The 27262-nt window shown below is 45.0% G+C and overlaps 1 protein-coding gene and 1 long non-coding RNA gene across 4 annotated transcripts in view; one reads left to right on the forward strand and one right to left on the reverse strand.

Annotated features, from left to right (window-relative positions):
- Window positions 1–27262, forward strand: part of LOC110504371 (glutamate receptor 3) — a 231947-nt gene that overhangs the window by 96820 nt on the left and 107865 nt on the right. For all 3 annotated transcript variants that reach the window (XM_036970540.2, XM_036970539.2, XM_036970543.2), the window contains exon 4: window positions 19315–19502. In XM_036970540.2, coding sequence (XP_036826435.1) covers window positions 19315–19502 — 188 coding nt within the window. The remainder of the gene's footprint in view (window positions 1–19314; window positions 19503–27262) is intronic.
- On the reverse strand, window positions 21067–23561 carry LOC149971530 (uncharacterized). Its single transcript, XR_016492121.1, has 3 exons — window positions 23085–23561; window positions 22460–22597; window positions 21067–22369 (listed from the first exon to the last, which is right to left on the reverse strand). It is a non-coding gene; the product is annotated as an uncharacterized LOC149971530 (long non-coding RNA).

Consider the following 27262-nt stretch of genomic DNA (forward strand, 5'->3'; position numbering starts at 1 on the left):
CTCTCTCTCTCGCTCTCTCTCGCTCTCGGTGTCCCCCTCTGTCCTCTCTCTCGGTGTCCCCCTCTATCCCCTCTCTCTCTCTCGGTGTCCCCCTCTGTCCTCTCCCTCTCTCTCTCTCTGTGTCCCCCTCTGTCCTCTCTCTCGGTGTCCCCCTCTATCCCCTCTCTCTCTCTCGGTGTCCCCCTCTGTCCTCTCCCTCTCTCTCTCTCTCACTCTCGGTGTCCCGCTCTGTCCTCTCTCGGTGTCCCCCTCTATCCCCTCTCTCTCTCTCGCTCTCGGTGTCCCCCTCTGTCCTCTCTCTCGGTGTCCCCCTCTGTCCTCTCTCTCGGTGTCCCCCTCTGTCCTCTCTCTCGGTGTCCCCCTCTGTCCTCTCCCTCTCTCTAGTTCTCTCATTCTCTCTAACTCTGTCCCACTTTTGTCTCTCTCTCTCTCCTCTCTCTCTCTCTCTCTCTCTCTCTCTCTCTCTCTCTCTCTCTCTCTCTCTCTCTCTCTCTCTCTCTCTCTCTCTCTCTCTCCCTCCCTCCCCCTTTTCCATCTCCTTCTCTCCCCATGTCCTCTCTCTCTCTATCTGTCTACATTTGTGAGACTGTCCCTGTCCCCAGCGAACCCATTTCAGTTTTAAACTGAAAACATCACCTGTCCTCTCTCTCTCTCTCGTTCTCGGTGTCCCCCTCTGTCCTCTCTCTCGGTGTCCCCCTCTTTCCTCTCTCTCGCTCTCGGTGTCCCCCTTTGTCCTCTCTCTCTCTCTCTCTCTCTCTCTCTCTCTCTCGTTGTCCCCCTCTGTCCTCTCTCTCGTTGTCCCCCTCTGTCCTCTCTCTCGTTGTCCTCTCTCTCGTTGTCCCCCTCTGTCCTCTCTCTCGGTGTCCCCCTTTGTCCTCTCCCTCTCTCTCACCGTGTCCTCCTCTATCCCCTCTCTCTCTCGGTGTCCCCCTCTGTCCTCTCTCTCTCTCTCTCTCTCTCTCTCTCTCTCTCTCTCTCTCTCTCTCTCTCTCTCTCTCTCTCTCTCTCTCTCTCTCACGGTGTCCCCCTCTATCCCCTCTCTCTCTCTCTCTCGCTCTCGGTGTCCCCCTCTGTCCTCTCCCTCTCTCGCTCTCGGTATCCCCCTCTGTCCTCTCCCTCTCTCTAGTTCTCTCTCTCTCATTCTCTCTCTCTCTGTCCCCCTTTTGCCTCTCTCTCTCTCATTCTCTCTCTCTCTCTGTCCCCCTTTTGCCTCTCCCTCTCTCTCTCTCTCTCTCTCTCTCTCTGTCCCCCTTTTCCCTCTCCTTCTCCCCCCATGTGCTCTCTCTCTCTATCTGTCTACATTTGTGAGACTGTCCCTGTCCCCAGCGAACCCATTTCAGTTTTAAACTGAAAACATCACCTTATCCCTCAAAATAAAGAGAAACGAAGAGGAGCACAGATGGATCCATAGCCCGTCGGACGATTTGAAAGCACTTTTGGTTTCAATCGACATTTTGTGAATGGCAATTTGCAGGGAGAAAGCAATAAAAGTGACATTTGTCAGGGAGCCCAGGAGCTGGTAACCATTTCGGTGACTGATAGCGGTGTGAGACATAGGCAGGGATCCAGGCTGTTTGAGAGTAATGACACAGGGAGGGATCTGGTCTATCTGAGAATAATGACACAAGGAGGGATCCAGGCTATCTGAGAATAATGACAGAGGGAGGGATCCAGGCTATCTGAGAATAATGACAGAGGGAGGGATCCAGGCTATCTGAGAATAATGACAGAGGGAGGGATCCAGGCTATCTGAGAATAATGACAGAGGGAGGGATCCAGGTTATCTGAGAATAATGACAGAGGGAGGGATCCAGGCTATCTGAGAATAGTTCCTTTTATTCCCAGCTCGATGTGTTGAGGCAGTGTCAAATGAAACACAATGCCTTGCCCCCTACCCTGTCATCTCTCTCTCCACCATATACTCTCTGTAATCAATGTTTTGAATGAGATCCAGCTATAGTGAAGTGTGACAGCTTTGTAGCCGCAGAGTAACGTCATACCAGGCTATTTTCTCTGAACCATCCCAACAATGGAAACCGTCATTGAGGCAGTGTCTGATGCGAAGGTTTGAAACTAGACCCTTATTGTACACTCATAACCCCATCATGGCGTTATATGGCAGGTATAGCCTGCCTCCCAAAGGGGCACCCTATTGACTACATAGTGTACTGCTTTTGACCAGAGCCCTATAGTAGTGCACCACAGTATGAGTCACAATACCCAGAAAACCTAGGGAGATTGTTATAGTAATCAAAACACTTAATTTATTAAACGTTTCTAAAATCCCCTATGGGGACTGGAACCATTTCCCTGTTTGACACCTCCACTGTGGGGCTCTATAAAGTAGTGCACTATATAGGGCATAGGGCATATAGGGCACCCTATTGTGACATTATGAGGGAATCTCAGAACTCAACTGTAACGTTCCTGGTGTATGAAGTACCTAGTGCATTCCATCTGGTATCTCTTATCTCCTCTATGTACATTCCAGTCTGCTGCTTATGTCCTTCCAGGAACAATGCATTTAAATGTTTTATCTTTACAAATCAAATACTTGGAGTCAAAGTATTGATACAATATCATCAAAGATAATATTGTGTGACAGACGGCAGGGAGAGGTGAGGGGAGTGGTTATTGAAGGGAGATATCTTGCAGCCCGCTGGCTCCACCCCCGAGCCTTATATGGACTTCCTGCCACAATGAGGCGAGCCTGTGGATCATTAAGCCAGCGAGCACTGGGGGACAAAGGAGGAAGAGGGAGAGAACGGACAGGAAAGCGCGTGCTTTGAAGTAAGAGAAGTAACTGTCAGAGTTAATATACACCCCCAGAGTTAATATACACCCCCAGAGTTAATGTACACCCCCTACAACAGGACATATGCCCAGGCCGTGAGCAGAGCATCAGGCCCAACCCCCACTGTTACACCCACCCAAGCCCAATCTTATGACCTACGAGGTATGTATCAGATGCTCAATATGCTCTGCTCACAGCTACTGTGATGATCCGGGCCTAAACCACACAAAAACAACACTAGACACTATAAAACACAAAGCTTTTACTATAAAATCCTGGAATATACAAGGTCTGAGGTCATCTGCCTTTGGCCTAAAGAGCAGGAACCCAGACTTCATCAAATAAATTAGAAATACAGACATTGTCATCCTACAAGAAACATGGTATAAAGGAGATGAACCCACTGGTTGCCCTCTAGGTTACAGAGAGCAGGTAGTCCCATCCACCAAACTACCAGGTGTGAAACAGGAAAGAGACTCAGGTGGTATGCTAATTTGGCATGGAGCAGACCTAACCCACTCTAGTATATTAGTCAAAACAAGAACATTTTACATCTAGCTAGAAATTAATACGGAAATGATCTCAGATAAAAAAATGTCCTTGTGTGCTACCTATATCCCCCCAATAGAATCCCCATACTTTAATGAAGACCGATTCTCCATCCTAGAGAGTGAGATCAACCATTTCCAGGCCCAGAGACATGTACTAGTCTGTTGCGACCTAAATGCCAGAACTGGACAAGAACCTGACAGCCTCAGCACACAGGAGGACAAACACCTACGTAAAGGTAACATCATTCCCTCCCCCATATGACCCCCTAGACACAACATTGAAAACATAACCAACAAAAACGGTCACAACTCCTGCAGTTCTGTCGGACGCTGGGTATGTTCGTAGTCATTGGTAGGCTTCGAGGGGACTCCTATGGTACGTACACCTATAGCTCATCTCTTGGCAGTAGTACCGTAGACTACCTTATCACTGACCTCAACACATAGTCTCTTACAGCGTTTACAGTCAGTCCACTGACACCCCTATCAGACCACAGCAAAATTGAAAAGAGCTATGCTCAATCAGGAGGCATCAAAGCCAAAGGAATTGAATAATATTAAGAAATGCTAGATAGATGTAGGAAAGCAGTGTGGAAATCTGCCCCAAAACTATTAGGGAACAACAAATTCAATCCCTTCTTGACAATTTCCTGGACAAAATGTTTCAATGTAATTGTGAAGGTGTAAACTTGGCAGTTTAAAACCTAAACCGTATATTTGACCTCTCGGCTTCCCTAGCAAATCTAAACATTTCAGGCAGACAACCTAAGAAAAATGTAAAATAGTTTGATGAAGAATGGAAAAACCTAAGAAAAATAAATTGAGAAACCTGTCCAACCAAAAACATAGAGACCCATAAAACCTGTGTCTACGCCTTCACTATGGTGAATCATTGAAACAATACAGAAATACACTACGGAAAAAGAAGGAACAGCACATCAGAAATCAGCTCAATGCAATTGAATAATCCATAGCATCTAACCACTTCTGGGAAATGTAAAAAAAATCTAAACAAACAACAACACAAAGAGTTATCTATCCAAAACGGAGATGGATGGATAAACCACATCTCCAATCCCCTTTGGCTCTAGAACAAACAGCAAAAACATATACAGTGGGGCAAAAAAGTATTTAGTCAGCCACCAATAAGTTCTCCCACTTAAAAAGATGAGAGAGGCCTGTAATTTTCACCATAGGTACACTTCAACTATGACAGACAAAATGAGAAAGAAAAATCCAGAAAATCACATTGTAGTATTTTTTTATGAATTTATTTGCAAGTTATGGTGGAAAATAAGTATTTGGTAACCTACAAACAAGCAAGATTTCTGGCTCTCACAGACCTGTAACTTCTTCTTTAAGAGGCTCCTCTATCCTTCACTCGTTACCTGTATTAATGGCACCTCTTTGAACTTGTTATCAGTATAAAAGACACCTGTCCACAACCTCAAACAGTCACACTCCAAACTCCACTATGGCCAAGACCAAAGAGCTGTCAAATGACACCAGAAACAAAATTGTAGTCCTGCAACAGGCTGGGAAGACTGAATCTGCAATAGGTAAGCAGCTTGGTTTGAAGAAATCAACTGTGGGAGCAATTATAAGGAAATGGAAGTCATACAAGAACACTGATAATCTCCCTCAATCTGGGGCTCCACGCAAGATCTCACCCCGTGGGGTCAAAATGATCACAAGAACGGTGAGCAAAAATCCCAGAACCACACGGGGGGACCTAGTGAATGACCTGAAGAGAGCTGGGACCAAAGTAACAAAGCCTACCATCAGCAAGGGCATTGCAGATAAAACGTGACTGGGTCTTTCAGCATGACAATGATCCCAAACACAACGAAGGAGTGGCTTTGTAAGAAGCATTTCAAGGTCCTGGAGTGGCCTAGCCAGTCTCCAGATCTCAACCCCATAGAAAATCTTTGGAGGGAGTTGAAAGTCCGTGTTTCCTGGCAACAGCCCCAAAACATCACTGCTCTAGAGGAGACCTGCATGGAGGAATGGGCCAAAATACCAGCAACAGTGTGTGAAGACTTACAGAAAACATTTGACCTCTGTCATTGCCAACAAAGGGTATATAACAAAGTATAACAAAGGAATAAGCTAGCCATGCAATAATCTGAGACGGCGCTCAGAAAAATGTGTCACAATAGCCACCATGTTGACGTCAACATAAACAAGAAATTACATGATAAATATTCCCTTACCTTTGGTGATCTACATCAGAAAGCACTCCAGGAATCCCAGGTCCCCAATAAATGTTTGTTTTGTTTGATAATGTCCGTTATTTATGCCCATATTACCTTCTTTTATTAGAGCTTTTGGTATACATATCCAAACGCTCATTCTGGTCAGCGTTACATCGGACAAAAACTTCAAAAAGTTATATTACAGGTCGAAGAAACATTTCAAACTAAGTACTTAATCAATCATTAGGATATTTTTAAGATATAGCTTTAATAAAGTTCCAACCCGAGTATTCCTTCTTGAGCAACGGAACGCAAGTGGATACCATGAGGAATGCTTGTGATCAGAAAATGGCTGACTGCCAGACATCTGATAGATTCTGCTATCATTCACTCCCGCAACACCACAGAAGTCTCATTAAAATTTCTATTGATGGTTGACATCTAGTGGAACCCCTAGGCAGTGCACTATCATTAATATCTCAATGGGATTTCATTGGGGACTCTGGTGAATGAATACATACAAAGCTCCGATTTCTCACTTCCTGTTTTGATTTCTCCTCAGGATTTTGGCTGCAATATGAGTTCTGTTATACTCAGACATCATTCAAACAGTTTTAGAGACTTTAGAGTGTGTTCTATACAATACTAATAATAAATGCATATATTAGCAACTGAGACTGAGGAGCAGGTCGTTTACTTTGGGCAACTTATTCATCCAAGCTACTCAATACTGCCCCCCAGCCATAAGAAGTTAAAGGAAGCGATTCCCAATCCTTCCATAACAAAGCCATCACCTACAGTGAAGTGAACCTGGAGATGAGTCCCCTAAGCAAGCTGGTCATGGGTCTCTGTTCACAAACACAAACAGACCTCTCAGAGCCCCAGGACAACAACACAATTAGACCAACCAAATCATGAGAAAACAAAAAGATAATGACTTGACACATTGGAACGAATTAACAAAACAACAGAGCCAACTAGAATGAATACTTGACCACTGTCACTGAACCAAATTTAATAAAAGCTTTGACTATGAATAAACTCAGTGAGCATAACCTTGCTATTGAGAAAGGCCACCGAATGCAGACCTGGATCTCAAGAGAAGACAGACTATGTGCACACTGACCACATCTGGGGAGTTGGGGAGGCAGGGTAGCCTAGTGGTTAGAGGCAGGGTAGCCTAGTGGTAGCCTAGTGGTTAGAGGCAGGGTAGCCTAGTGGTTAGAGGCAGGGTAGCCTAGTGGTTAGAGCGTTGGACTAGTAACCAGCAGGTAGACTAGTGGTTAGAGGCAGGTAGCCTAGTGGTTAGAGCGTTGGACTAGTAACCAGCAGGTAGCCTAGTGGTTAGAGCGTTGGACTAGTAACCAGCAGGTAGACTAGTGGTTAGAGGCAGGTAGACTAGTGGTTAGAGGCAGGATAGCCTAGTGGTTAGAGGCAGGATAGCCTAGTGGTTAGAGCGTTGGACTAGTAACTGAAAGGTTGCAAGATTGAATCCCCGAGCTGACAAGGTAAACATCTGTCGTTCTGCCCCTGAACAAGGCAGCTAACCCACTGTTCCTAGGCTGTCATTGAAAATAAGATTTGGTTTTTAACTGACTTGCCTAGTTAAATCCAGGTTAAATAAAATCTACTGGGTGAAATACCACAGTGTGACATCACAGCAGGATTTGTGACCTGTTGCAAGAAAAGGGCAACCAGTGAAGAACACACACCATTGTAAATACAACCCATATTTATGCTTATTTATTTTCCCTCGTGTTCTTTAACCATTTGTACATTGTTTATTTGTATTCCCTTTTAAACTTTAACTTTTAATTTGTATTGTGAGTGTGAGAGAGTGTGAGAGAGTGTGAGAGAGAGAGAGAGAGAGAGAGAGAGAGAGAGAGAGAGAGAGAGAGAGAGAGAGAGAGAGAGAGAGAGAGAGAGAGAGAGAGAGAGAGAGAGAGAGAGAGAGAGAGAGAGAGAGAGAGAGAGAGAGAGAGAGAGAGAGAGAGAGAGAGAGAGAGAGAGAGAGAGAGAGAGAGAGAGAGAGAGAGAGAGAGAGAGAGAGAGAGAGAGAGAGAGAGAGAGAGAGAGAGAGAGAGAGAGAGAGAGAGAGAGAGAGAGAGAGAGAGAGAGAGAGAGAGAGAGAGAGAGAGAGAGAGGAGAGAGAGTATTTACTAGCTATGACCTCTGGAATTACTCCTTACCACGCTGGACTATTAGTTCCACAGCCAGTATATTCTACTCAATATTCCACTACCTAAGAGGAAAACATATTGCCATAGCCCTCACATGAAGCCCTGTTAAACCAAACTGGTATCAGAGAGAGATCACCTATAACAGCTTGATGTCTGGGCTCTGTGATGCCTGGGCTCTGTGATGCCTGGGTTCTTTGGTGTGGTTTATAACAGCCATAATAATGACATGAATTACACCCAGCAGACACTTTACACACATGCCTCCTCCATGTTTAATTACACACACACACACACACACACACACCATCACCCTCCCTTTAAGCCGTCTTCTTCATGAGACTTAAAAGATGCACGGTCAGGAGGGATAAATCAGGGTTGTCACGGTGACAAGAAAGGACACAGCAGTAAAACCCATAAAACTACCAAGAACCTCTCTCTCTTTCTCTCTTTCTCTCTTTCTCTCTTTCTCTCTTTCTCTCTTTCTCTCTTTCTCTCTCTCTCTTTCTCTATTTCTCTCTCTCTCGTATATTTTAGTCATTTAGCATACGCTCTTAGCCGGAGCGACTACCATTAGTGGGTGCATATATTTTACCACAGTCATCACAGCAGCCAGATGTATGGCCTGTTGACACACGAAAATAAAAACCAGTGAAGAAAAAACAACATTGTAAATAAACTCAGCAAAAAAATATTTGTATGAACATAAGATTCAACAACTGAGACATAAACTAAACAAGTTCCACAGAAATAGGACTAACAGAAATGGAATAATGTGTCCCAGAACAATTGGGGGGGGGGGGGGTGTGTGTGTCAAAATCAAAAGTAACAGTCAGTATCTGGTGTGGCCACCAGCTGCATTAAGTACTGCAGTGCATCTCCTCATGGACTGCATCAGATTAGCCCGATCTTGCTGTGAGATGTTACCCCACTCTTCCACCAAGGCACCTGTAAGTTCGCGGACATTGACGCGACCATGACGGATCCTCCACCTCCAAATCAATCCCGCCCCAGAGTACAGGCCTTGGTGTAACGCTCATTCTTTCAACGATAAATGCGAATCCGACCATCACCCCTGCTGAGACAAAACCGTGACTCATCAGCTGAGAGCACTTTTTGCCAGTCCTGTCTGGTCCAGCGATGGTGGGTTTGTGCCCATAGGCGACGGTGATGTCTGGTGAGGACCTGCCTTACAACAGCCCTACAAGCCCTCAGTCCAGCCTCTCTCAGCCTATTTTGGACATTCTGAGCACTGATGGAGGGATTGTGCGTTCCTGGTGGTACTTGGGCAGTTGTTGTTGTCATCCTGTACCTGTCCCGCAGGTGTGATGTTCGGATGTACCGATCCTGTGCAGGTGTTGTTACACGTGGTCTGCCACTGCGAGGACAATCAGCTGTCCGTCCTGTCTCCCTGTAGCGCTGTCTTAGGCGTCTCACATTATGGACATTGCAATTTATTGCCCTGGCCACATCTGCAGTCCTCATGCCTCCTTGCAGCATGCCTAAGGATTGTTCACGCAGATGAGCAGGGACTCTGGGCAACTTTCTTTTGGTGTTTTTCAGAATAAGTAGAAAGGCCTCTTTAGTGTCCTAAGTTTTCATAACTGTGACCTTAATTGTCTACCTTCTGTAAGCTGTTAGTGTCTTAACGACCGTTCCACAGGTGCATGTTCATTAATTGTTTATGGTTCATTGAACAAGCATGGAAAACAGTGTTTAAACCCTTTACAGTGAAGATCTGTGAAGTTTTTATGAATTATCTTTGAATGACAGGGTCCTGAAAAAGGGCCGTTTCTTTTTTTGTGTATTGTGTGTATTGTGTGTATTGTGTGTATTGTGTGTATTGTGTGTATTGATTGTCCTTTTTGTACTTTAACTATTTGCACATAATAAAGACATTACAAATTATTATTCTTTTGGAACTTTTGTGATGGTAATGTACATTTTTTTTGTTGATATCACTTTTGTTTATTATCTAGTTCACTTGATTTGGCAATGTTAACATATGTTTCCCAAGCCAATAAAGCCCTTTGATTGAAATTGAGCGAGTGAGAGAGAGAGAGACAAGACACTCATGCCGTTCTGTAACACGATATTCAATCTCAATAAGATGACAGAAGTCGGATTTCTTCTTAGTCTTCCAGCTCACTTTAGCCTGGATGCTGGATACTGTCTGTATCCTACCTCGTCTCCTTTTAAAAGGCAGCTCTCGGCCGTTTCAATCCAGGGTGTTTCTGGTGTCATTTCAGGACTCTGGACAGAGCTCAGAAGGCCACCCGATCTCTCTGTTACCAGGGGATTGTCGTAGAGGGAATAGTTATTACATTTACAATCTGTCAGACCACAGTATTTCTGCCCTCAATCCTGAACCACAGTATTTTAGCTCTTTGATCATTTTCCAATAAGGTGTGATGCGGTTGTAGACAGTTACAGAGCAGTACAGTGGTGGCCTACTGAAGTGTACTGTTTGGCACAGGAGACAACGGGAAGATTGTATGTGTGTTATTTGTCTGTTTAACCTGTGTCAGCTGTGAGATGAGAAATGGAGGAGACTAGAGGTAAAAGAGGGGATAGTAGAGAGGGAAATGGAGAGGAGAGAGAAGGGAAAGGAGAGAGGGAAATGGAGAGGAGAGAGAAGGGAAAGGAGAGAGGGAAATGAAGGAGATGAGAGAGAGAAGGGAAAGGAGAGAGGGAAATGGAGAGGAGAGAGAGAAGGGAAAGGAGAGGGAAATGGAGAGGAGAGAGAAGGGAAAGGAGAGAGGGAAATGGAGAGGAGAGAGGGAAATGGAGAGGAGAGAGAGAAGGGAAAGGAGAGTGGGAAATGGAGAGGAGAGAGAGAAGGGAAAGGAGAGAGGGAAATGGAGGAGAGGAGAGAGAGAGAAGGGAAAGGAGAGTGGGAAATGGAGGAGAGGAGAGAGAATGGAAAGGAGAGAGGGAAATGAAGGAGATGAGAGAGAGAAGGGAAAGGAGAGAGAGAAGGGAAAGGAGAGGGAAATGGAGAGGAGAGAGAAGGGAAAGGAGAGAGGGAAATGAAGGAGATGAGAGAGAGAAGGGAAAGGAGAGAGGGAAATGGAGAGGAGAGAGAGAAGGGAAAGGAGAGGGAAATGGAGAGGAGAGAGAGAAGGGAAAGGAGAGAGGGAATGGAGAGGAGAGAGGGAAATGGAGAGGAGAGAGAGAAGGGAAAGGAGAGTGGGAAATGGAGAGGAGAGAGAGAAGGGAAAGGAGAGAGGGAAATGGAGGAGAGGAGAGAGAGAGAAGGGAAAGGAGAGTGGGAAATGGAGGAGAGGAGAGAGAATGGAAAGGAGAGAGGAAAATGGAGAGGAGAGAGAGAGAAGGGAAAGGAGAGAGGGAAATGGAGGAGAGGAGAGAAAGAAGGGAAATTAGTGTGAGGAAAGGAGAGTGGGGCACGGGAGAGAGAGAAACAGAGGAGAGTGGGAATCGGGGAAACCTCCGACACCCCACATTGAACCCCTAATAAGATGGGGGGGGGGGGATAGACAGAGGAGTCTGTCACACAGGCAGGAAGCAAAGTGGAGCAGGTCTCACTTATAGATGGCAGCTCTGCTTTTAACACAGACAGCCCTGGTGCCATCTGCTGTGATGGGACTGGACTGGATGCGCTGCATGGACTGGGAAGAGGAGCAGGAGGAGGAGAAGAGAGGGAAGGAAGAGGAGCAGGAGGAGGAGGAGAAGCGAGGGAAGGAAGGGGAGGAGGAGAAGAGAGGGAAGGAACAGGAGCAGGAGGAGGAGAAGAGAGGGAAGGAAGAGGAGCAGGAGGAGGAGAAGAGAGGGAAGGAAGTGGAGCAGGAAGAGGAGAAGAGAGGGAAGGAAGAGGCAACCCTCACACACTGACAGAGTGGGCTACTCACTGCAGTGAATGCACATTAGGGACTGTTGTCACTGAAGAGAGCACTGTTGCTAGTTTGACAAGTCCTCTGATATTCTGCCGGCAGAAAGATACAGTGTGAAGGAAGGATGGAAAAATGACTGATCTCAGATGTTTTACTCATGTAGATATTCTGTTATTCACCTTGTGAATTACAAACCAGTCGAGGTAGAGTGTGTGTGTGTGTGTGTGTGTGTGTGTGGAGGGCTGGTGAACCAGGCAGGTGGAGGGTTCCTTTACAGTATATTGAAATACGACCTCAACTATGTCGTGACGAGCACTGAGGAGTGTGATGAACAGAGGCTCTCTCACTACACACACACAGGTATACCACCGCCGTTTGGGCTGCTTCTCAAATGGCACCCTATATACATGAGTGCACTACTTTTGACTAGGTCGACTTACTAAGGAATAGAGGGTGTCATTTGTCTTGGTTGAGCTCGTTAGGATGCAGCAGGAGGTTATGAGATGTGTCTAACGCTGACTGGGCTGATGCACTTGATCAGATAATGTCTACAATGATGTGGTCATCAATCCTATCTGTCAAGGACACGGCATTATTGGCTGTGATTTAAACTAGCTTGGATGGTCATAAGAATTCAGACCTCAGCCTGGGGAAGCATTGAATCGTCCATATTTAACTTTGGATGTGAGTTAGGCCAGAGTGGTCTGATGAGCGAGGAACTAACGGAGCTATAGGAGTGTGACTGGCAAATCCATACAGTATGAGCTAATCTGGTGTTCATTTCATTTGTTCACTCTGTTCCGGATGAAGAAGTAGCTGTAGCGTCCCGACAGCCGGGGTTCGTTTTTTTTCCGTCCAGAACAGAGTGAACAAATGAACACATCACGTTTCCTCTCTTCTTTCTCGTTTCGACATCTACATGAAAACTTCATTTTGCTGCTGACTTCTCAGATTTTTTTTTTTTTTGTGGAATAAAAAAAAGGTTGCTCAATTCCACAAAATAATATTTACCAGCTAATTTCCCTTCTCTTCATTTCCATTCATATGTAAAACAAGGTAGGCATGGAATCTACTCTACATCTCAAATGATTGAAATTATTCACATAGAGATCAGGGTGCTGCCAGCAGCAAGGAGAGAGAGAGAGAGAGAGAGAGGGGGGGGGGGGAGGGGTGAGAGAGAGAGGGGAGGGAGAGGGGGAGGGGTGAGAGAGAGAGAGGGGGAGGGAGAGGGTGAGAGAGAGAGAGGGGGGAGGGTGAGAGAGAGAGAGGGGGGAGGGTGAGAGAGAGAGGGGGAGGGAGAGGGTGAGAGAGAGAGAGGGGGAGGGTGAGAGAGAGAGAGGGGGGAGAGGGTGAGAGAGAGAGAGGGGGGAGAGGGTGAGAGAGAGAGAGAGGGGGGGAGGGTGAGAGAGAGGGGGGTGAGAGAGAGGGTTGAAGAGAGAGAGGGTGAGAGAGAGGGAGCGCTAGCTCTGTGTCGCTCTGATCTTCTCTCTCTCTTAGTTATCTCTCTGCTCTTGTTAGCTCTCTCTTAGTCTACTCTCTCTCTGATCTCTCTCTCTCTTTAGTCTCGCGCGCTTTTAGCACGCTCTCTCTTGATCCGAGCTCTCTGAGATCTATCTCTCTCCTCTTAGAGAGAGAGAGAGAGGGTGAGAGAGAGAGAGAGAGAGGGTGAGAGAGAGAGAGGGTGAGAGAGTGAGAGAGTGAGAGAGAGAGAGTGAGAGAGTGAGAGAGTGAGAGTGAGAGAGAGAGGGTGAGAGAGAGAGGGTGAGAGAGAGAGGGTGAGAGAGAGAGAGGGTGAGAGAGAGAGAGGGTGAGAGAGAGGGAGAGAGAGAGAGAGAGAGGAGAGGAGAGGAGAGAGAGAGAGAGAGAGAGGAGATCACTGCTTCTCTCTCGCTCTCTCCACCCATCAAACCCCCTCGCCCTCCCAAATCGCATCCCCACCTCCAGTCCCCGCCGCATTTTTACTCTGTTTTTTTTTTTTCTCACATGGATGCATGCATATTCAAAATTCCCTCTCTTTCTTGATTTGCTTTCCTCTCTACTCTTTCCCCCTCTTCGGAATCAAGGGAGTGATAACTTCTGCTGCTTCTGAAGTGCCCCAATTCTTAGTGGTTTTTACAGTGGCAACATGTTATAACATGTCTGAGTAGTCCCCGTTAAGGCCCTGTTTCTAATGCAAGTTGTTCAGGCATCAGTGCTGTCAGTCTACACATAAAGCCTCAGTGATTACAGTGCAGTCAGTCTACACATAAAGCCTCAGTGATTACAGTGCAGTCAGTCTACACACAACGCCTCAGTGATTACAGTGCTGTCAGTCTACACATAAAGCCTCAGTGATTACAGTGCAGTCAGTCTACACATAAAGCCTCAGTGATTACAGTGCAGTCAGTCTACACATAAAGCCTCAGTGATTACAGTGCAGTCAGTCTACACATAAAGCCTCAGTGATTACAGTGCAGTCAGTCTACACATAAAGCCTCAGTGATTACAGTGCTGTCAGTCTACACATAAAGCCTCAGTGATTACAGTGCAGTCAGTCTACACATAAAGCCTCAGTGATTACAGTGCTGTCAGTCTACACATAAAGCCTCAGTGATTACAGTGCTGTCAGTCTACACATAAAGCCTCAATGATTACAGTGCAGTCAGTCTACACATAAAGCTTCAGTGATTACAGTGCAGTCAGTCTACACATAAAGCCTCAGTGATTACAGTGCAGTCAGTCTACACATAAAGCCTCAGTGATTACAGTGCAGTCAGTCTACACATAAAAGGACACTTCAGTGAGTTGAATTGAACAACACAATTGGACTTGGACTGAATCATGTTTATTTACACCCAAAGGACAATAACGCTCAACCCGAACATAACCACCACATGTACACCACGTACTGCATATCCTCTGTGACAAACTGCTATGTTGGTTAGTGCATGGTTGACTGGTTTACCCTCTAATTACCCCTTCCTCATGTCTACACCCAGCCACCCTAGTCTTCCTCATGTCTACTCCCAGCCACCATAGTCTTCCTCATGTCTATACCCAGCCACCATAGTCTTCCTCATGTCTACACCCAGCCACCTCTTATTACCCCTTCCTCATGTCTACTCCCAGCCACCCTAGTCTTCCTCATGTCTACTCCCAGCCACCCTAGTCTTCCTCATGTCTACTCCCAGCCACCCTAGTCTTCCTCATGTCTACTCCCAGCCACCATAGTCTTCCTCATGTCTACTCCCAGCCACCCTAGTCTTCCTCATGTCTACACCCAGCCACCCTAGTCTTCCTCATGTCTACTCCCAGCCACCCTAGTCTTCTTCATGTCTACTCCCAGCCACCCTAGTCTTCCTCATGTCTACTCCCAGCCACCCTAGTCTTCCTCATGTCTACTCCCAGCCACCCTAGTCTTCCTCATGTCTACACCCAGCCACCCTAGTCTTCCTCATGTCTACTCCCAGCCACCCTAGTCTTCCTCATGTCTACTCCCAGCCACCCTAGTCTTCCTCATGTCTACTCCCAGCAACCCTAGTCTTCCTCATGTCTACTCCCAGCCACCCTAGTCTTCCTCATGTCTACTCCCAGCCACCTATTCATCCACGGATGCCATTTAACCCAGTTAAGGTACATGCTTTCTTAATGTCAGACACACACACACACACACACACACACACACACACACACACACACACACAAGCACACACACACATAAGATTGCCATGATTTTTTATCATTTTATCCAGCTGGGTGTGGGAGATGAGGTTTTAGAACATATGCCTCAGGAATATGACGCATGAATTCTACATTCTGTCTATTTCAAAGTCTCTCTAATGCAGGCCGTTTGACTTACGTTATCTTTTAACACCTGAGGGGGGTGGGGGGTGCGGGGCACTGTACAGACTCCTCATGTATCACAGCAATGATTACATTATGGAACCCATGGTTACTTAGCTGTCGTTTACTCTGCGCATTTAGTGGGGGATTAAACAGTCATGACCTGAATGTGTGTGTACATGTTTGTACAGTGTGTGTGTGTGTGTGTGTTCCTTCTCCACGCTCCTCACCAACAGGTGGAGAGGGAAGTTCAGCAGGGGCAGGGTTCATGCTGAGAGTAGAGACGTTAACACTCGCTGAAACCCCAGTCGCAAAAACTACCACTCGACAATTCTGAGCTAGAACGGAGGAAATGGAAATGCTAAGATAGTGAGGAGAGTTTAGTGGAACGTTGTTTGTTGTTGTTGTTGTGCTCTGTGTGTTTGGCACTGTAAGGCTAATGTCTGCAGTAGGTCCATAGAGATAAGGCTTTAGCGAGGTGGACTGATCCACTGGGAATAATAAATGACCTGCTTTTCTCTCTGTCTCGTGGCTCACCTTTCTGTTCACTACTCTGTGGCAAGGCTATTTGCATAATCCCCAATGACCAACTGAAAACAGTCTTTTTTTTTTGGTTGCAATAATATTAAATCATCATTTGTCACCATTATGTCTGATAGGTAGATGTTGCTGTTGTAGTGAGTTCTGTACGGTATGGCTTGAGTCCCTATTTGTAGAGTTCAATGGGTAGATAATGGAAAAAACAGCTTAGTACACCGACATTTATGAGAACAATTACCTTGTTTCTGGCTTAATGAAATACCAGCGCTACGATTTATTTTCATTACCCCGCTCATGTTCTCTCTCTCTCTTTCCATACATCGTAAATGTATTGTTCTTATTTCAGCTCGTAGAAAACGTACAATCTCTCGCTGCGAGAACTAGCTCTGTTAAATGAAAATATTTCACATGTGAATGAATCATGAATCATTCAAACGACTTCTTCTTCTTTCTAATGTACTGGTAACCCTATTCCCCACACAGTGCACTGCTTTTGACAAGAGTCCGATGGGCCTATAACATGGAGATCATCAGCCCTCCTCTAGTTAATAACATGGAGATCATCAGCCCTCCTCTAGTTAATAACATGGAGATCATCAGCCCTCCTCTAGTTAATAACATGGAGATCATCAGCCCTCCTCTAGTTAATAACATGGAGATCATCAGCCCTCCTCTAGTTAATAACATGGAGATCATCAGCCCTCCTCTAGTTAATAACATGGAGATCATCAGCCCTCCTCTAGTTAATAACATGGAGATCATCAGCCCTCCTCTAGTTAATAACATGGAGATCATCAGCCCTCCTCTAGTTAATAACCTGGAGATCATCAGCCCTCCTCTAGTTAATAACATGGAGATCATCAGCCCTCCTCTAGTTAATAACATGGAGATCATCAGCCCTCCTCTAGTTAATAACCTGGAGATCATCAGCCCTCCTCTAGTTAATAACATGGAGATCATCAGCCCTCCTCTAGTTAATAACATGGAGATCATCAGCCCTCCTCTAGTTAATAACATGGAGATCATCAGCCCTCCTCTAGTTAATAACATGGAGATCATCAGCCCTCCTCTAGTTAATAACCTGGAGATCATCAGCCCTCCTCTAGTTAATAACATGGAGATCATCAGCCCTCCTCTAGTTAATAACCTGGAGATCATCAGCCCTCCTCTAGTTAATAACATGGAGATCATCAGCCCTCCTCTAGTTAATAACATGGAGATCATCAGCCCTCCTCTAGTTAATAACATGGAGATCATCAGCCCTCCTCTAGTTAATAACCTGGAGATCATCAGCCCTCCTCTAGTTAATAACATGGAGATCATCAGCCCTCCTCTAGTTAATAACATGGAGATCATCAGCCCTCCTCTAGTTAATAACATGGAGATCATCAGCCCTCCTCTAGTTAATAACATGGAGATCATTAGCCCTCCTCTAGTTAATAACATGGATATCATCAGCCCTCCTCTAGTTAATAACATGGAGATCATCAGCCCTCCTCTAGTTAATAACATGGAGATCATCAGCTCTCCTCTAGTTAATTACATGGAAATCATCAGCCCTCCTCTAGTTAATAACATGGAGATCATCAGCTCTCCTCTAGTTAATAACATGGAGATCATCAGCCCTCCTCTAGTTAATAACATGGAGATCATCAGCCCTCCTCTAGTTAATAACCTGGAGATCATCAGCCCTCCTCTAGTTAATAACATGGAGATCATCAGCCCTCCTCTAGTTAATCACATGGAGATCATCAGCCCTCCTCTAGTTAATAACATGGAGAGCATCAGCCCTCCTCTAGTTAATAACATGGAGATCATCAGCCCTCCTCTAGTTAATAACATGGAGATCATCAGCCCTCCTCTAGTTAATAACCTGGAGATCATCAGCCCTCCTCTAGTTAATAACCTGGAGATCATCAGCCCTCCTCTAGTTAATTACATGGAAATCATCAGCCCTCCTCTAGTTAATAACATGGAGATCATCAGCCCTCCTCTAGTTAATAACATGGAGATCATCAGCCCTCCTCTAGTTAATAACATGGAGATCATCAGCCCTCCTCTAGTTAATAACATGGAGATCATCAGCCCTCCTCTAGTTAATAACCTGGAGATCATCAGCCCTCCTCTAGTTAATAACCTGGAGATCATCAGCCCTCCTCTAGTTAATAACATGGAGATCATCAGCCCTCCTCTAGTTAATAACATGGAGATCATCAGCCCTCCTCTAGTTAATAACATGGAGATCATCAGCCCTCCTCTAGTTAATCACATGGAGATCATCAGCCCTCCTCTAGTTAATAACATGGAGAGCATCAGCCCTCCTCTAGTTAATAACATGGAGATCATCAGCCCTCCTCTAGTTAATAACATGGAGATCATCAGCCCTCCTCTAGTTAATAACCTGGAGATCATCAGCCCTCCTTTAGTTAATAACCTGGAGATCATCAGCCCTCCTCTAGTTAATTACATGGAAATCATCAGCCCTCCTCTAGTTAATAACATGGAGATCATCAGCCCTCCTCTAGTTAATAACATGGAGATCATCAGCCCTCCTCTAGTTAATAACATGGAGATCATCAGCCCTCCTCTAGTTAATAACCTGGAGATCATCAGCCCTCCTTTAGTTAATAACCTGGAGATCATCAGCCCTCCTCTAGTTAATTACATGGAAATCATCAGCCCTCCTCTAGTTAATAACATGGAGATCATCAGCCCTCCTCTAGTTAATAACATGGAGATCATCAGCCCTCCTCTAGTTAATAACCTGGAGATCATCAGCCCTCCTCTAGTTAATAACCTGGAGATCATCAGCCCTCCTCTAGTTAATAACATGGAGATCATCAGCCCTCCTCTAGTTAATAACCTGGAGATCATCAGCCCTCCTCTAGTTAATTACATGGAAATCATCAGCCCTCCTCTAGTTAATAACATGGAGATCATCAGCCCTCCTCTAGTTAATAACATGGAGATCACCAGCCCTCCTTTAGTTAATAACCTGGAGATCATCAGCCCTCCTCTAGTTAATTACATGGAAATCATCAGCCCTCCTCTAGTTAATAACATGGAGATCATCAGCCCTCCTCTAGTTAATAACATGGAGAACATCAGCCCTCCTCTATTTAATAACCTGGCGATCATCAGCCGCCCTCTAGTTAATAACATGGAGATAAGACATCTTGCTCTGGTCTCCTCCACACCCACCCCTCGTATTCATGTGATATTGTCTTGTCAGTGCAGAAGGACATCTACTGTTATTTCCGATTGTAATGAGGAAACATGACCTAATGCCACATTAAACACGTTATACATTAAGCACCTTCCTTAGTTGATTGCACTTATGGTAAACAGCTCTGTTTTTCTGTTTCGCTCTCTCTCTCTCTCTAGGTTTCTCTATCCTTCAGGCCATCATGGAGTCAGCGGTGACCAACAATTGGCAGGTGACGGCTCGGTCTGTGGGGAGCATCACGGACGCAGCAGAGTTGAAACGGATCATCGAGGAGATGGACAGGAGGCAGGAGAAACGCTACATCATCGACTGTGAGGTGGACAGGATCAACACTATCCTAGGACAGGTAAGGACTTTATGGAATATTTATTGACTCAAGACATTTCAGCTTTAAATTGTTTATACGTTTTCGAAAATGTTCTACAAACAAAATTCCACTATGGGATATGTTACGTTTATATGTATGTACAGTGCCTGCAAAAGTATTCATCCCCCTTGGCGTTTTTTCCTATTTTGTTGCATTACAACCAGTAATTTAAATGTATTTTTATTTGGATTTCATGTAATGGACCTACACAAAAGAGTCAACATTTCTGAAGTCAATTAAAAGATAAAATAAAAAACGGAAAAGTGCATGTGCATTCACCCCCTTTGCTATGAAGCCCCTAAATAAGATCTGGTGCAACCAATTACCTTCAGAAGTCACAAAATTAGTGAAATGAAGTCCACCTGTGTGCAATCTAAGTGTCACATGATCTGTCACATGATCTCAGTATATATACACCTGTTCTGAAAGTCCTCAGAGTCTGCAACACCACTAAGCAAGGGGCACCATCAAGCAAGCGGCACCATGAAGACCAAACAGGTCAGGGACAAAGTTGTGGAGAAGTACAGATCAAGGTTGGGTTATAAAATAATATCAGAAACTTTGAACATCCCACAGAGCAACATTAAATCCATTATTAAGAAACTGCAAGAATACCGCACCACAACAAACCTGCCAAGAGAGGGCCGCCCAACAAAACTCACGGACCAGGCAAGGAGGACATTAATCTGAGAGGCAACAAAGATACCATAGATAACCCTGAAGGAGCTGCAAAGCTCCACAGCAGAGATTGGAGTATCTGTCCATAGGACCAATTTAAGCCGTACACTCCACAGAGCTGGGCTTTGTGGAAGAGTGGTCTGATAAAAGCCATTGCTTAAAAAAGAAAATAAGCAAACACGTTTGGTGTTTGCCAAAAGGCATGTGGGAGGCTCCCCAAATATATGGAAGAAGGTACTCTGGTCAGATGAGAGTAAAATTGAGCTTTTAGTCCATCAAGGAAAACGCTATGTCTGGCGCAAACCCAACACCTCTCATCACCCCGAGAACATAATTTTTTCATCGGCAGGGACTTGGAAACTGGTCAGAATTGAAGGAATGATGGATGAAGCTAAATACAGGGAAATTCTTGAGGGAAACCTGTTTCAGTCTTCCAGAGATTTGAGACTGGGATGGAGGTTCCCCTTCCAGCAGGACAATGACCCTAAGCATACTACTAAAGCAACACTCAAGTGGTTTAAGGGGAAACATTTAAATGTCTTGGAATGGCCAAGTCCAATTGTGTATCTGTGGTATGACTTAAACATTGCTGTACACCAGCGGGAACCATCCAACTTGAAGGAGCTGGAGCAGTTTTGCGTTGAAGAATGGGCAAAAATCCCAGATATGCCAAGAGACTTGCAGCTGTAATTGCTGCAAAAGGTGGCTCTACAAAGTATTGACTTTTTTTGGGGGGGGGGGTGAATAGTTATGCATGCTCTAGTTTTCATTTTTCCTGTTTTATTTCTTGTTTGTTTCACAACAAAAATAATTTGCATCTTCAAAGTGGTGGTGTAAAGTGGTGTGTAAATAAACTGACACAAACCCCCCAAAGATCTATTTTAATTCCAGGATGTAAGGCAACAAAATAGGAAAAATCCCAAGTGGGGTGAATACTTTCGCAAGCCACTGTATATGTTACTATTCATGGCATGGAAGGCGAAGGGCCTGGTTTCTGAGAACTTCCACAAGGCTGTGAATTATATCTGTGGTGTTGATGTTTAGGCCGAGGTCAAAAGCTGGAGTCCAACTATGGTAAATTCCATTGATTGGACATGGTTTGGAAAGGCACACACCTGTCTATATATGACCGGACGAAAATTCCGAAAATTGCTTTTGAATGTTTAAGTACCTACTTGAGAGCTCTCTTTGTCTACACCATTCAGCATTGTTCACACCCTCTCATTAAGCCATCTCCACCCATCTCTTTAAGGATTCACACGTGAGGTCATGTGCTAAACAGTGAGTAGTGTAGTAAAGATTATGACTGAAAGTGGTAGTCGCACGCAATACGGAAAAATTCCAGGTAAACAAAGTGTCCAGATAAAAACATTTCCTAAATATTAGATGATGCTAACCCAGACACACTTGTCTAGACTGATGGGTGCTAACCCAGACACACTTGTCTAGACTGATGGGTGCTAACCCAGACACACTTGTCTAGACTGATGGGTGCTTACCCAGACACACTTGTCTAGACTGATGGGTGCTAACCCAGACACACTTGTCTAAACTGATGGGTGCTTACCCAGACACACTTGTCTAGACTGATGGGTGCTAACCCAGACGCACTTGTCTAGAATGATGGGTCTCTACAGAAGGTGTAAACGATACAGACAAACGGTTACTTGCATAATAGCAAGATCAGAAATAGACAGTGTCAATAAAATGTAATAATATACAGTATGTAAAAGATCAATAACAATATCAGTGATAGAAGAGGTAGTTATCTGCATACGATCAGGGGTAAAGTGGCTGAGCTGCAGGATTTTAAAAAACTGTATCAGCAACGTGTGTTAGGAGAGAGTCATTTGAATAGAGGCACTGCAGATAGTGCTGATCCGTCCAAACCATGCATGAATAAGGGAATCTATATTTGAAAAGCCTGTTTCTGTTCTGCCCTTGACTTTGGTGCAGGGCATGTGATGTCCATAGCCTCTTCATCGCAAAACTCCCTGATCTTCTCAAAAATATATGTTTGTCAAGCTGTGTCCAGTCCAGGTGGTGCTTTTACAGGCAGAGCATCTATGGATGGAAGGATGTCAGCGTTGTGCAGCAGCTGAAAACTGGTCCCGACTGAGTCCGAACACTCCTTGTCGACAACAACACCAGACTCCAGAGCATTGAAGCTGTAAAACAGGAAATAAACAAAAATATTAAGACATTACAACCTCATACAATGCAATCACCTCATACAATGCAATAAAAATGATATTCACCTAAAGTGCTGGTACTGCTTGATCTGTGGCAGCGGCCTGAAGTACGGAGTCAGGTGTTGTTGCCAGCCATAGCTTTCCACCAGCACAGTACTATCCTCCAGTCCATCCAGCTGTGGGATGTTGATCTCTGTCACAGTGCTGTCATTCACAACACCAGCAATCTCAGACAGTGTTCACTCTGGTCTTTCTGAAGCTCTGCTTGAAGAGGCTATATAACTAGCAATGCGAAATGGCATTCTGAGATAACATTACTACAATCAGATCATAAATGGAATGTTAGCTAGTGAGCCAGCTATCAAGCATCAGCTAGCTAGCTAACAGTCAGCTTTAACTTGGGGTCTTTTGTTTATACATGTGTATACATTAGCTAGCTAGCTAAACAATGAAGCATAATCCCAGTCCATAGAGTACTGGCAATATAAACCGAGTGTCATAGCTAGCTAAGGTTAACCAAATAGGTTCCATGTTAGGTAGTTAGCTAGCTAACATTAGGCTATATTATTACACACAGATCGTAAACATAATGTTAGCTAGCGAGCTAACAGTAAGCTTTAACTTGCAATGAAAACAACTTTCTGACCAAATTAGAAATGTATAATATCTGAAAATGTAGCTAGACTCTTACCCGTTTACATGGATGAATGCTTCACGGCAGACTGCCACCCCTTTCAATAAGACGTCCTGTGTCGTTTCCGTTCTTGTGTCAAGTCACTCTGGTTCACACTGACCGCGTACAATGCCATAAAAATCCTCTTAAGCTTTAGCCCCCACCCAAACTCTGACCATTTCACTCGCGCTAGCAGAGCTGGTTTGGCTGTTTTCATGTTATCCAGAGTGGTGACTGTAACTGTGCTCCTGGCAACAATTGAATTACGCTTTTCTTTACAGATGTTTACTGACACCGGCCATATTCAACCGGTGTTGAGCGTTGGTAAATTCATCTGTTATTCTGCGCTCTGTCACACTCAGATGAGCGAAGTTCTATTGAAATCGATACATAGTCAAGTCTTCTGTTAAATTTCAATACGAGATTATTTTTAAAAAAGTCACTTTAGACAGGATTACCTACTGACCAGCTCAAATAGACAGAATTGTGCTGTATGGCAGACCAATCCAAACTCATCTCTCGGCATGTCCAGCCCACTCATTATCTCAGCCAATCATGGCTAGCGGGAAGGTTGCTGTGTTTTTCTTGTGGCTTAACCAACTAGGCTCGTAATTTAAAAAAATAACAATATTTACAGATGATATACAAGTTTGTTGTTAAGGCACATGAAAGTTCACATGTTCGAGATGGCATCTCTGCTTCAAAAAAACTATTTTGATTTAAAAAAAGTTTACTTTCAAACGGCTGTCCTGTGAGGTAGTGACCTGTGACATATGTCTAGTTTCCTGAAACATGTCACATAAAAGGTCCCACAGTTGACAGTTCATATCGGAGCAAAAACCAAGCAAGGAGGTTGAAGGAATTGTCCATTGAACGCCTGAGACATGATTGTGTTGAGGCACAGGAAATGTTGGAGTCTGCTGTTGATTATACTGCAGAGGAATATTCCGTGATTGCGTTTGACGCAGATTCCATGGTAAACGTTGTGCTGTCACTTCCCAGAAGTGATTAGATTCTATGGATTTTTCAATCACATTGAGCTGATTTCTGACCTGCTGTTCACTCTCTTTCCGTATTGTATTTCTCTATTGTTTTAGTGATTCACCATAGTGAAAGCGTAACCTAAGGTATTCTGGGTCTCTGTTTTTGGTTGCATAGGTTTCTCAATTACTTTCTTAGGTTTTTGCATTCTTCATCAAACCATTTCTCATTGTTGTTAGTTGTCTTAGGTTGTCTGCCGGAAATTAAATGTGATGTTAGCTGATAGGTACCTTCACTTCACTACTTTAGGGAAATATTTTTTTCAGGTAGATGTCTAGGAGAGATTGAATTTGTTGTTGGCCAATGTCTTTTTGTTAGGTTTCTACACTATCCTATTTCCATCTATAGCATTTCCTAATAGCATGCAGTTTGCTTGGCTTCAATGCCTCATGGTTGAGTATTGCTCTGTTCAAGTAGATTGATAAAGTAGTCTACAGTGCTTCTGCCAAGAGCTGAGCTATAGTTGTACCTACCATAGGAGTCCCCTAGAAGCATATTATTGACTATGTACATACCCAGCGTGCGACAGAGCTGCAGGAGTTGTGACCCGTTTTTGTTGGTTGTGTTGTCGTAGTTGTGTCTAGGGGGAATGAAGGGTATCAACTCCAGGTAGGTGTTTATCCCCCTGTGCGTTGAGGGTGTCAGTTTCTTGTCCAGTTCTGGCATTTAGATCATCACAGACTAGTACATGTCCCTGAGCCTGGAAATGGTTATTCTCCCCCTCTAGGATGGAGAAGCTGTCTTCATTAAAGCATGGGGATTCTAGTTGGGGGATTTAGGTAGCACACAGCAGGGCATTTGTCTCTGTCGAGATCATTACCTTATTTATTTCTAACCAGATGCTCCTGATTTGATTAATTTAATGGACTGGGTCTGCTCTATATCAAATGTAAAAGAGGGGTTGGGGTGGCACACTTTTTGGATTACCTGTTCAGGAGTCTTATGGCTTGGAGGTAAAAACTGTTGAGAAGCCTTTTTGTGCTGGACTTGGCACTCTGGTACCGCTCGCCATACGGTAGTAGAGAGAACAGTATATGACTGGGGTGTCTGGGGTCTTTGACAATTCTTAGGGCCTTTTTCTGACACCGCCTGGTGTAGATGTTCTGCATGGCAGGAAGCTTAGCCCTAGTGATGTACTGGGCCATACGCACTACCCTCTGTAGTGCCTTGCGGTCAGAGGCCAAGCAATTGCCATACCAGGCGGTGATGCAACCAGTGAGGATGCTCTCGAAGTTGCAGCTGTAGAACCTTTTGAGGATCTCAGGATCCATCTTTTTAGTCTCCTGAGGGGGAATAGGCTTTGTCGTGCCCTCTTCAAGTCTGTCTTGGTGTGTTTGGACCATTCTAGTTTGTTGTTGATGTGGACACCAAGGAACTTGAAGCTCTCAACCTGCTCCACTACAGCCCCGTCAATGAGAATGGGGGCATGCTCGGCCCTCCTTTTCCTGTAGTCCACAATCATCTCCTTAGTCTTGGTTACGTTAAAGCATAGGTTGTTATTCCGGCACCACACTGCCAGGTCTCTGACCTCCTCGCTAAAGGCTGTTGTTGGTGATCAGGCGTACCACTGTTGTGTCATCTGCAAACTTAATCATCGTGTTGGAGTCGTGCCTGGCCATGCAGTCGTGGGTGAACAGGGAGTGTAGGAGGGGACTGAGCATGCACCCCGGGGGGGCTCCAGCGTTGAGGATCAGCGTGGCAGATGTGTTGCTACCTACCCTCAACACCTGGGGGCGGCCCGTCCGGAAGTTCAGGATCCAGTTGCAGAGGGAGGTGTTTAGTCCCAGGATCCTTAGCTTAGTGATGAGCTTTGAGGGTACTCTGGTCTAGAATGCTGAGCTGTAGTCAATCTCACATATTTTTTTCCTTTTGTCCAGGTGGGAAAGGCTATTGTGGAGTGCAATAGAGAGATTGCATCATCTGTGGAACTGTTTGGGCGGTATGAAAATTGGAGTGGGTCTAGGGTTTCTGGGACAATGGTGTTGATGTGAGCCATTACCACCCTTTCAAAGCACTTCATGGCTACGGACGTGAGTGCTACGGGTCTGTAGTCATTTATGCAGGTTGCCTTTGTGTTCTTGGGTACAGGGACCATGGTGGTCTGCTTGAAACATGTTGGTATTACAGACTCAATCAGAGACATGTTGAAAATGTCAGTGAAGACGTCTGCCAGTTGGTCAGCACATGCCCGGAGCACACGTCCTGGTAATCCATCTGGCCCCGCAGCCTTGTGAATATTGACCTGTTTAAAGGTCTTACTCACATCGGCTGTGGAGAGCGTGATCACACAGTCGTCTGGAACAGCTGATGCTCTCATTTATGCTTCAGTGTTGCTTGCCTTGAAGCGAGCATAGAAGTGATTTAGCTCGTCTGGTAGGCTCGTGTCACTGGGCAGCTCGCAGCTGTGCTTCCCTTTGTAGTCTGTAACAGTTTGCAAGCCCTGCCACATAGGACGAGCGTTGAAGCCGGTGTAGTATGATTCAATCTTAGTCCTGTATTGACACTTTGCCTGTTTGATGGTTTGTCGCAGGGCATGGCAGGATTTCTTATAAGCTTCCGGGTTAGAGTCCCGCACCTTGAAAGCGGCAGCTTTACGCTTTAGCTCAGTGCGGATGTTGCCTGTAATCCATGGCTTCTGGTTGGGGTATGTACGTACGGTCACTGTGGGGACAACGTCATCGATACACTTATTGATGAAGCCAGTGACTGATGTGGTGTACTCCTCAATGCCATCGGAAGAATCCTGGAACATGTTCCAGTCTGTGCTAGCAAAACAGTCCTGTAGTTTAGCATCTGCTTCATCTGACCACTTTTTTTATAGACAGTGTCACTGGTGCATCATGCTTTAATTTTTTGCTTGTAAGCATGAATCAGGAGAATAGAGTTGTGGTTGGATTTACCAAATGGTGGGGGAGGGAGAGATTTGTATGCGTCTCTGTGTGTGGAGTACAGGTGATCTAGAATGTTTTTCTCCTCTGGTTGCACATTTAACATGTTGATAGAAATTTGGTAGAACTGATTTAAGTTTCCCTGTATTAAAGTCTCTGGCCACTAGGAGCGCTGCCTCTGGGTGAGTGGGTTCCTGTTTGCTTATTTCCTTATACAGCTGACTGAGTGCGGTCTTAGTGCCAGCATCTGTCTATGGTGGTAAATAA

The sequence above is a fragment of the Oncorhynchus mykiss genome, chromosome 25 (assembly GCF_057628025.1).
Source record: "Oncorhynchus mykiss isolate SJ-2025 chromosome 25, ASM5762802v1, whole genome shotgun sequence".
Lineage (NCBI taxonomy): Eukaryota > Metazoa > Chordata > Actinopteri > Salmoniformes > Salmonidae > Oncorhynchus > Oncorhynchus mykiss.